Here is an 11,580-nt window from a genome sequence, read left to right on the forward strand (position 1 = left end):
CATAAACATTCAATTCAATTTCGATCTTGAGCTCTGATCTATCTTGTAAGTCTTTTGTTACTTTCTCTTTCATCTTTGTCTATCTAGATTTTGATTTTGAGGTCTGTTCTTAACATTTTTCTCCACTCTCTTACACAATAATGACAAGTTATATTGTTTCTTTATTTGTCTGTCATTCGATTTTGAACTTTGCATCAATTGTTTAAGATTAATTCATTTAAATTTGATTGTAGGCCTTCTTAATCAATTTTCAACTCTCTTGACTTCAATTTTAATTTCGACTTCTTGATCATTTAGGTAAGTTTTTTGTTCCTTCTATTCTGTTGCATCATTTAAACTGACTTCTCCACTTTCTCCTGACTTGCTTTAATGTTAGTTCATAGCTGCATAGATTCCAATTTCAATTCTTGACTTCTTTCTTGTAGATCAACTGTTTGGGGATTGATTAATCTACTAGGTGAGTTTTCATTCTTGATTCATCAATTCTAATCTTATTTGTGTAACATCAATGTTGACATTTTCAATTTTTGACCCTCTTTTTTTTTCCAAGGTATGTATGTATCTCATTTATTTATCTTTTTTGTATGTATTGTTTTTATTTGAACTTCTATGTCTGTATAAAATATACCATTTTGAATGTAAGATTGATGTTCATTGAGAATAACAAGATCCATATAGTGATAATTTGAATTGAAATGATGATTTTGATTATTTGTCTTGAGTCCACATGCCTTGATAAAAATTGAAGAGTGTGATTTATGGATCTTTTCTTTTTTCTGTTGTGAGTTGATCTAATGTAATAATAAAAAAAATGATATGAGATTAAGACGTGATCATAGGAATTGCTTTCCACAACGTGTGCGGAGGGAGAGGTATGTTGCCCAGTGTTTGGCGCACAGAACGGTGGGTACATCCTTGGCGTTGTGGCTGCCTGACCTCTAGTTTGTTGTCTAGGTTGCCAATAGGACTCCTGAGTTTATGTTGCTTGGCGCGTAAGGCGCCTCTCGGGCTGCTTGTGGGCCAAGGTGTGCCTGGTTTTGAGGTTTCCTTGTCTGATCAGTGGAATCTCGCAGACGCTGTCTGACCTGGACAACAGATCTTCTTGTAGGAGGTTGTATGGGCGGGCATTTGGCAGTCCCCTACCACTTGCCAGCGGGTGGTGGTCTCTCCTCTTGTACAATTCGAGGTGACTTAGAAGGGCTTCACCTTCTTGATACCTCCCCGCTGTGTATAGCAACTCGACTCAATCGTTTAGGTTGCAGACTCTTCCAGTGTCGTAGAATAATGCAACTCTTTTGTTGGTGTTAATCTTGCTGTGAGTATCTGTGGTGTATAAATGCATTTCTTGTCAGAACACTGATTTTCCTCCTCTTTTGTCGTGTTTGTGCCATCCACCCTTCAGCAGGGGTCATTGGATGTGTATCTCTCTTATTTGCTTTCCACCCACAACTTGGGATCATTGGACTTGTCACGGTCAGGCCCCCCAATCTGGGATCATGGGCGCACATCTCTCCCTTTGCTCCCTCTCCAGGATCATGAGCCTTCATCTCCCTGCAGCTCGGGTTTGGTTTCACAAGGTTTGGTATGAAGCAAGGATGTGGTGGTGAGGATTGACCGTGTGGTTTGGGTGGCAAGAGCGGAAATCAGGGGGAATGAAGTGAGTTAAAGGAATGCCTACCTGAGTTGAAATCATTGCTACGGGACTTTGTCTCTGAAGGGATAGAACTGGTTCTGCTTCCCACTCGGCCTTTCCCCTTCCCAGAAGGGGGTTTCCAGGAATTCTGGTCGTCGTCGTCGGAACTGATTATTTGGCCTTGTAATAACATTGCTGCGTTTCCAACAGTTGAGTCTCCCTTGTCTTTGACTAGAGGTTTGCCATCAAGATCGTCTTGCCCTGGTTTGTTTGTTGGCGGTCTTGTTGACGCCCTCCGTGTTTGCTCTAGAGGTGGTCCAGGAGGTTGGCCTAGTGCTACCGCCTTTGATCTTGTTAAAGTTATGTTGTCTGCTTGTTCTGCCGCTGCTCTCACCGCATCTTCCATTTTTTGTTATGAGATTGATAAATTCTACTTGAATATGCTTCTTGTTGTATGATATACGTAGGGCAAAAAAGAAGAATCTTTCACACAACCGTGTTGTGTGATCTGAGAGTGCTTGCGGTAATCTTCAGTTCGGAGACTGATGTGATCAGGGCAAGTGAAAATCCTCGCATGAGTTTCTCAGAATGTCCTAACATTCTTCTTGTGCGGGTTTCACAAGATCCCTGTCACAAATCCCGCAAGTCAATTGTGGACTAGAGAACCACCTGTGATATGGTGGTTCTTGACAAGAAAAGATGACTTACAAGATCATCATTCTATTGATCAAAAACACTTACCATCCATTCACAACTAACACAAACCTTAACCAATTTCAAAACTCTACTAATCCCTATATTACTTTCATGACTTCCAAATTGTACTGATACTGGATATATAATTAATCCAATTTAAACATACTGTTATTCAAATGGCATTCAAAGTCTGAAAATAATAAACATGAATTGATTTCAGTTGTAATCTAATCAAAATCTTAATTGATATGATGGTTTTGGTAATCTTTCTATTCACAATTTTGTCTTTTGCTTTGGTCTTGAATTTTCAATGATGAAATCATATGTTTTTGACTTTTTTCTTGAATTCTTGGATCTTTGGATTTGATTTTCAATGTTTCTGGTGTATTGATAATTTCCATTCCAGTTTCTTCAAAAACTAACCAGTATGAGAGCCAAAAAATTAGCTAGAAAAAACCAAGGAAAAAAGGAAAAGATTGGTTCAAAAAACATTACATTTTTTTCTCTTTCAAAGCAAGTCTCAAACCAGTTTTCACTTCCTAAAATCACTTCAAGATTCCCAAACCAGTTGCCATTTTCACATGGATCAGATGTAAATTGAACAATAGGTTGCAATCCTTTTTCTTTGATAGATATATCAAATTCAATAGATTTAAAAATCATAAGTGCTAAAATCAGTTTAATATCTGATACTTGTGTTATTCTTCATTTTAATTTCTTTTCAATCATTTCAATTAACAAAGTTGAAAATTCAGCCTATGAGAGAAGACTTTAGATTCTTCCTTTAGTTTTTTTCTTGTTGAGGGTTTGGTATTGAATTTACCATTGAATCTAACTGCTTATATCCCTTCATATTCATTCAATTTTGTATATCCCTGCTTACAGAACTTTAATGTTTCTCTAGTCAATGAAATATATAATGATCAAAATACCATTGAGGCTATTCAAAAACAACAAACGAGTTAAATGAATAAGACATCAAACCAATTCAAGAGGTTGACATTTACCTTGTCTAGTTGATTTGCAGATCCTTGACTATCAAAATGATACCTCAATATAAGTTCAATAGGGTCACCGTCTACCATAGCTTTGATTGTAATTCAATTAGATAAGGGGAAAAAATCATTCTCTAATCCAAGTTGATTGGTATACAAGATGATAAATTAATCACTTCTTGAAGATTTTCCAATCTACACATACACAAACAAAAACAAAACATATGTCTGTAATTGAGTGAGTTTGAGAAGAAGGAAGAGAAATTGAATGACTTGGTTTGGAATTGACAAATTGTTTAAAATGATTTGAACATTCAAGTTGATTTTGGATGAGTTGGGTTTATGAAACTTCTACTGATAATCCCCATTGAACTTCTTCTTCAAATGCTAAGATTGAATCACTTGACAAAAAAATCAAAATAAGTATATTTTCAATTGGCTACACAAAAGAAAAGTAAGAAAGGTTTTTTTGGATTATTATCTTGAAGCAATTTATATTGTGATTTGGATTGAATTCATTACAAATTTTTGGAGCAAATCTAATATATCATTGATATTTCAGTTAAACTATATTCAAATTCAATAAATTTGAAAGCTCTATATTTGTGGGATACAAAGTAAAAACTGGGAGTTTTTTCCCGGTTTCCCAGTTTCTCAAATACAGCCAAAAACAAAAACTGGAAAACTGGGAGAACGTGGGAAAGTCCCAAACACAGCCAAAAACAAAAACAGGGAAACTGCGAAAAAAACCCAGTTTCTACTTTGTATCCCATAATTGTTTAAAAAGCTCAAGCAGATGATTTATAACATTTTCAATATTTTCATCATCAGGTTTTGTGATTCTTAGAATTGTTTCTTCCTGGGTTTGGATATTTAATGATAAATGATGCCATATCTTAAGTTTTGGAGGTGGTTTAACCATTTAATCCGGGTGGCTGATGTGTTGGTTAATGTCTTTGATGTAGAGTTTTGGGGTTGATCTATGAAATTGTATTCTTGTTTAGGATAACTTTCATGGGTTATTTTGTTTTTTGTTTTTAGGTTTTGGAGAGATCATTTACTTGAATCTGTCAAATTGATTTGATCTGATTGAGAGTAACATGATGGTCCATGGATTGAGTTGATCTAAAAATGATCTAACATCCACAAGTACGAGTACAGGTCTACTCCATAACTGATTCAGTTGGATCTGATTTCAGTTTGGATGGTGTGGTACCAGGTAGAAATGAAGCTTGAAAGACATCAGATCAATGAAATGTTCCATCAATATCGGAGTAAGATTGAAATAGGACTTAGTTGCCATTCTTGATTGTGATGATGATGATGATGATCATTGTCCAGTTCAATCATTGAAAATTCCAGTTTCTGGGTCACATAATCCATCAAATTCTCAATCAACCAATCTAGATATTGTTGGATCATGGTAGATTTAATAGATTTTGATATGTAACACAAGGTCACAGGAAGCTTTTCTGTTCTTTGGTCTAAGGTTTATCAAATCAAAAGCTTTATAAGCAACATGAGAGAGTCTCAGAGTTAGGTTGAAACTTACTTGTAGCAGCAATTAATCTTTGGGTCCAGTGGGTTGAATCAGATGAAAAGCTTTCTTCTCCAAGTGCATTAGCCACAAAAATGAGCGATTAAATTGTAAGATCATGGATATGTACACGTCCCCACACCTAGGATCCGTAATCATTGGGTTCGCGACAGGCCCTGGCCCCACCACTGCAGAACTTGAATGATTACGTAAACCACTTGGAGGGCACTGTACACTGAATCGGGTTTTAAGTCAGCCTGAGCCCCGACCCAAAAAACACGGGTAATGGCCTACCCGCACCCCAAACCAATATTCAATAAGCCCCCCTGCACCCAAACCCTACCCCAAACCAATCAAAACCTGACTCTCAGAAGCCCCCCCAACCCCTATTCCGAAGGCCTAAACCCCACGGGTCGCCGGGGATCCCCGCGTATAACATTGAGGGATTGAAGAATATGCCCCCCGCCCCCAAACCCTAAGGGCCCCCTGATGTATTGGAGTCCAAAAAAGACTGACCAAACCTGAACCCCGACGGTTTGGGGTTCGGGGAACCCTTGGGGCGTTGGTTTTGGGGCTCAGGCTGAGTTTTAAGAGACTCACCAAGATGGGCCAAACAATTGTACATTCTCTCCTTGAGTCGACTCTTTTGGTGATCTGATTCACTTGTATTCATGATCTTGTTGGCAATCATCTTGAGCTGTTTTCCCAATGCTTCTTGTTCAAATGATACCTGTCTGAATCAACAACCTCAATGAACATAAAATGGAAGTCCAAGAAAGATAGTACAGATCAATACAAGGGAAGTTGTAAATCCAGGTGAGACCAAAGTCTTGAGAGGACATCTAATCCATTGTGAAATGCATAGATAACAACTCAGATCATGTCAACCTAGCAGGTAATCAAGACTACCGCTTAGATTAACATAACCACATTTTTACATTAACAAATAAAAAAAACCAAAAAATTAAAACAAGTATGAAACAAAGTTATGAGAAACATGTTTCATACTCAACACAACTCACACTCGAGTATCAAGAGTGAAACACAATTAAAAACCCTTAGGAACAACAAAACTGCTAAAACAACTAGAAACAAAAAGGAACCTACATTCCTGAACCAGACGCTTAGAAACATAACCGGCCCAGGAATAGAACCCTGTTATGATGACATAAAATTAAATTAAACAAGGTACAACGTAGACCTAGTTACGGCTAGTTAAAAGACCCTGACCAGCCAAGACAGGGTACAAATCTGAAGTTTAGCGATATCAACCAGCAGAATAATATCTAAATCCAAGGATATATAAACTGGCCTAAACTCGCACCAAGAACGAAGATTATCTCATTTTTTTACCCAACACAACTATAACAAACTTTTGTAGAAACTAAAAGCTTCGAATACAAATTTTACTCTTAGAAACCACCAGCCAAATTACTTTTAGAATTGGACATATCAAGCTCTCTGCTGTATACTTCCTATCTTTCTGACCACTGTGGTTTTTGTTTAAAACTCTCTTCTTTGCTCTACTTTTCTTGAAACTCGCTAGCTTGTGTTAAAGATAAAACTCGATAGATCCATCAAAGCTCATAACCGACCAGTCCAACATAATTCTCAGATCCATACTTAAGAAATAACAAAGCTAGACTTCTGCTTTTCAAAAGTATAGTAGAATTTAGATCACCCTGAGATAGGCGTGCTTAAACTCACCCATCTGTAGAAGACTATTGAACAAAGGATCACATTTTATTCAGTAAGTGCCTATTGTTAAAGATATTCTCACCGAAGAAGAACTAACAATATCTCTTTGGCTCGAATTTATTTCAGTACTTTGTAAAGATACTTGTTACTGTAACAAAGCCGACCCAGATAAGATCATTATCTAGTAAGTTCATTCAGTTTAAAGTCTATAAGTTACCAATTCTTTAGACTCAGGCTGACAGATCAAATGGTCTGGCAGGTATTCAAGGTGTGCTCCGGAACCGAAGATTCAATGGATATCCGTTGGAGCATCTGTCGGATCCGGATGTTGGAAAGGGTTTTGAAACCATCCGGTGGCCGCATAATCTGGCGGTTTGGTTGTCGGAATGGCCTGAACACGCCGGATACCGCAGCTTACACGTGTTGTCAGGGACCCGGACTGGGTTTTTTGGCCAGATATCCATCGGATCATCTGACGGATCCGGATGCCGGAAAGGCCTTTGACATCATCCGGTGGCCGGATAATCCGGCGGTTTGGTTGTCAGAATGGCTTGAACACGCCGGATACCAGACAGAGCACACCTTGAGCGGGTATCAGAGTGGTGGATGGTATGAAGAATTGGGATGCCGAAAGAACTACAAATATGGGGTGAGACACGTGAAATTCAAGATAAAACCGGGGAGCCTGTAAGCCTCCAATTTTGGAGTACTGATTGGAAGTTTAATTGGGTTTTGCCGCGGAAAGCGGTTTCCCTTTAACATCAATGATGATGATGAATGATGATGATGAAATGATGATCCCTTTGGTCTTGAGTCTGAGACTTGATGACATCATGATTTAAGTTTTAAGTCTCAAAATTGTTCTTGACCACTTTGTTTGATTCTTCTCTTCTCTTCTCTTCTTAGCCTCATCAATTCAAGATGTGCTCCGGCCGGTATCCGGCGGCTTCAGGCCATTCCGACGACCGAACCGACGGATATTTTGTTTTATCTGCACCGATTGGATAAAATCCGATCGGTTTTTTTCCAAAAACTCCTCATCCGACACTCAAACCGGTACACCGGTTACACCGGATTTCCGCCGGATAGCCGGAGTATCCGGTGTATATCTGGCGTTATTTTCCCCTCCCCTCATTCCAAATACCAAACCAGCCGGATTACCCGGCCACCGGACAATCTTGAAGGCCTTTCCGGCATTCGGATCCGACAGAGCATCCGTCGGATATCCGGCCAGAACCCGGGTCCGGGTCTCATCTCGATCATCAATAAATCAGACTCTTTACCAAATCCATCTCATCATCATCTTTCATCCAACCAGTTCACTAAACTCATCTTCACAACAATGACTCATGGAGATATCATGGCAAACGGTTTCATGTTCTGTGCCAGACACGGTCAAGAGCTCTGTCATCGTTGTTGCGTCGATCACAGATTATGTAATACTGTCTCGATCGAGAAGGAACTAGCGGCGCTTTTGGAATCTAGAGGTGATGACCCAGATATTGATGCAGATGTAAGCTAAAAAAATTAAAACTAGAAATCTATCGAATTGAAGATCAAATCGATACACAAAAAAACTAATTCTTTTTTTGATTTTTTATAGGATAGACCATCGATTGATCTTTTCGCATACGCTCTTTTTCCTTTGGGTGACCCTTGGGATCCAGATGATGATATTCCTTGCTGTGACCATACCGAAGCTGATTGTAAGATCTGCTTCGACTGGGTTAAGATTGTGGGAAATGTCATTTGAAATCTGTAAGTGTTCTTAAAAACATGATCGTATTAGATCTTAATATTGACATATTTCACTCTTCAAATCTTAGACACCTCGAATTCTGATTGGAATTCCAGACGCGTATTGTTGGACCCTGATTACTCTCTGTGATACGATTGCGCGTTTAGATTCGAATTTTCAAAAGGTTGATGGTAGAAAATATATTTACATTGTGAATATGAATATTTCTTTCTCACACGAATTGGTCTAGATCTTGGAGTGATATCATGTCTTATCATGTACTAGTCGATTCACGAGAAATGATGCAAGACTTTATGTAAACATAAAAGATTAATGTTCATCATGAATACTAGTGAGAGTAAAGCTTCTCGGTCATAATTTTCAAGAACCTCTTGATTACCACATCTTTCTATTTTGAATAAATTCATTCAGCGTGATCTTGAAGTCGTGTGTGAACTTGTTATGATATCCTGATTCCTCCCACATCCAAGCCCAATCAATGTCACACTAAAAGCTAAGCAAAGCAAAGAACAAACTCAATCGAGTGACTTTGTCAAATCAGAAATACCTTTGCGCGCCGCCTCTATCAATCATATTCACATGACGAAATGACTCTTCTACATAACTCTATGTAGACTTCGACTCGACGCTGCACCAGTGACCTATGCCAAGATATATCGGGGAGAAAATTAATTTAGCACAATTGTACAGCCGTTCCCGAAAAGGTTGCTTTTTAAAATAATTTTTTTGGGCAGTTGAGGGCTGCTAGGGTTGTATTTTACCTAGTATTGCCCATGACAAACCTGATAAGTGACAAAAGGACTAGAAGGGCTAGTGTTAGTTTTGGTCTAGCAAAACAAACAACAATTGTGACAAAAGAAAAGCTAACAACTATCAGGTAATAGACAACTTTTATATGAAACATGTCTCATGTGGTGTTACAACTATGAGTATGACGCAGTCAGAATAACAGAACCCAGACTAGACAACAATTATGGTATGTAAATATTGTTCTGGAGATTTCCAGAATGTTTTTCCCAGAATGCCAGAACCCTTCTGGTGTTCTGGAAAACTATATCTCTGTGAACAAGGTTTCACTTTGTGTCGCAGTCATGTACTCAGGATTCTGGTATTCTGGACTGCTGGGGCGTTCAAACTTCCAGAACACCAGAATGCCAGATACCAATTTTTCTTTCTGATGATCTGGGAAAAATCTTCTGGAAATTTCCATAACAATATTTGTATACCATAAATGTTTGTAAACAATCCCTTTTGGTCAAAACCAAAAGAAGGTGAGTAAAAGGCTTGGCGCCTTGTCAGCACTAGCCATAACACCCCCCCTTAACCTTTTAGAGGTTTACATGCAGATGTTTTTCTTGTGAATTTGAAAAATTACAGTAGTTAAGGATTTTGTCAAAATGTCAGCTTTCTGATTGGGACCACTGATCCAATCAATTCTCAGATTTCCATCAAATACCTGTTCATTAATGTAGTGACATTCCCGTTGTACATGGTGTGATCTTTTTGTGAGATGTAAATCTTGAGCAATCTTGATGGCTGCAGTGTTATTGCCTTAAGAGTAGTAATGAAAATCTTCTTGAATATGTCCTCCAATAAATTTTGTACCCAAATAGATTCTCTAGCCGCCACACCTAAAGCCATATATTTGGCATGACAAGTAGATGTTGCCACACAGCTTTAACATATTGAAGCCCACAAAATGATATAACCATACAAAAATACTGCAAAACTGTGTGTTGACCTTGAAACCCCCCCCCAATTTGCATCACAATAAGTAACTAACTCATCACCTTCAACCATCTTTTTAAACCATATACCATCATTCTTTGTTCCACTAAGATATCTAAGCAAGTGTCTCAATGCCAACCAATGTCCTTCATTATGTTTAGATGAAAAACTGGCCAGATAGTTAACTGCAAACACCATATCCAATCTTGTACCAATTGATAAGTACAAGAGTGATCCAAGAATTGATAGGTATGAAGAAGGGTTGATACTGACAGTGTCCTTGTTGGATTTGTTGAGGTGGAGATTTGCAATCATTGGAGTGGATGTTTTAGAAGTAATGAAACCGGTGGATTCAAGAATGTTTGACGTGAGTGTTGGTTGGGATAGGAAGACACTGCCTGGTGTATAATCAATCTTGATGCCAACAATCTGTTTGAGATTGTTGTTCCAAGCCACTTGGAAAGTTTTCAATAAGCAGTCTCTGATAAATGTAATGACTTCAATTGAAGATCTGCATATAACCCTGTCATTGACGTGAATCCAAAGTAAAGCAATATCCAATTTGTGATGAAGAACATAGAGAATTTGATCATTTATACAGTACTTACATCCCATTCCAGCCAGCACACTGGAAAAGTGCTTCCACCAGCACCTAGCCGCCTGCTTAGTGCCATAGAGTGCCTTCTTCAAAAGAGGCACCATGTTGGGTTGAGACGCCATCACACCTTTGGCAGGTTGCACATAAATGACTTCATCAAATGGAGAATGTGGCACCATGTAAACTTCTTGGTAGCACGTCGACTTGCACACACAAAAAGAAAATTATAGTAGAGTGATAGAAGTTTTAAACAGGTCTTTGGATCCGAAGACTTTCCCTTTGAACAGATCTTTAGAACTATCCCTTTGTCCAGGTGCTCAGAAAGCAAGCCCTTTGTGAGACAAATATGCAGGTCTGAGCTGCTTTCCGCACACTTACTTCAACAAAACATTATTCTTTTTTTTCAAATCTTGTCGTGTGTGCACATTGATGTGCTACAAGGTATTTTACACGGTGTGGATAAGCTGCCACAATGTCAAAACCCCTAATGTGCCAACCATCATTTACTTTGATTGTAAAAATGATCATTAGTGATGTGAAGTGTGCAGTTGGAGCAAAAGGTTTGGAGAAATCAATACCCTTGCGCTGTGTAAAATCTCTGACAATAAATCTTGACTTTCTTTTAACCACATTTCCATCTGAATTTGCCTTTTCTGCAAACACCCATTTACTTGGGAGCACCAAAGAATTGGGGGAATAATTCTGAGGATGTGAGACTGACAATTTTCTGAGAATCTGATAATACACCCTCTTGGCTTAAGCATACTTACATGTTGCCTATGTACGCTTAAACAGGAAGGGTGTATGTCCAAAACCTTAATGATACACCTTGGGCCATTGATGTGTCAGACCTTTCACATTATGCTGGCAAGTCTTGTTTTGTGCAAATTGTTCCTCACCTTTTGCACATACTCAACTGCCAACAACAACATGCCC

At 38.5% G+C, this 11,580-nt stretch overlaps 1 protein-coding gene across 1 annotated transcript; it reads left to right on the forward strand.

The window, feature by feature from the left end:
- Positions 1-7,901: 7,901 nt before the first annotated feature.
- MELLADRAFT_68747 (uncharacterized protein) lies at positions 7,902-8,547 on the forward strand (the record flags this gene model as incomplete). The annotated part of the gene is made up of 4 exons (XM_007417440.1): positions 7,902-8,072; positions 8,163-8,265; positions 8,292-8,317; positions 8,386-8,547. 4 exons carry the CDS (start codon positions 7,902-7,904, stop codon positions 8,545-8,547), a joined length of 462 nt encoding a protein of 153 aa, XP_007417502.1.
- Positions 8,548-11,580: the final 3,033 nt, after the last annotated feature.

This window comes from Melampsora larici-populina, assembly GCF_000204055.1.
Source record: "Melampsora larici-populina 98AG31 unplaced genomic scaffold MELLAscaffold_73, whole genome shotgun sequence".
Classification (NCBI taxonomy): Eukaryota; Fungi; Basidiomycota; class Pucciniomycetes; order Pucciniales; family Melampsoraceae; genus Melampsora; species Melampsora laricis-populina.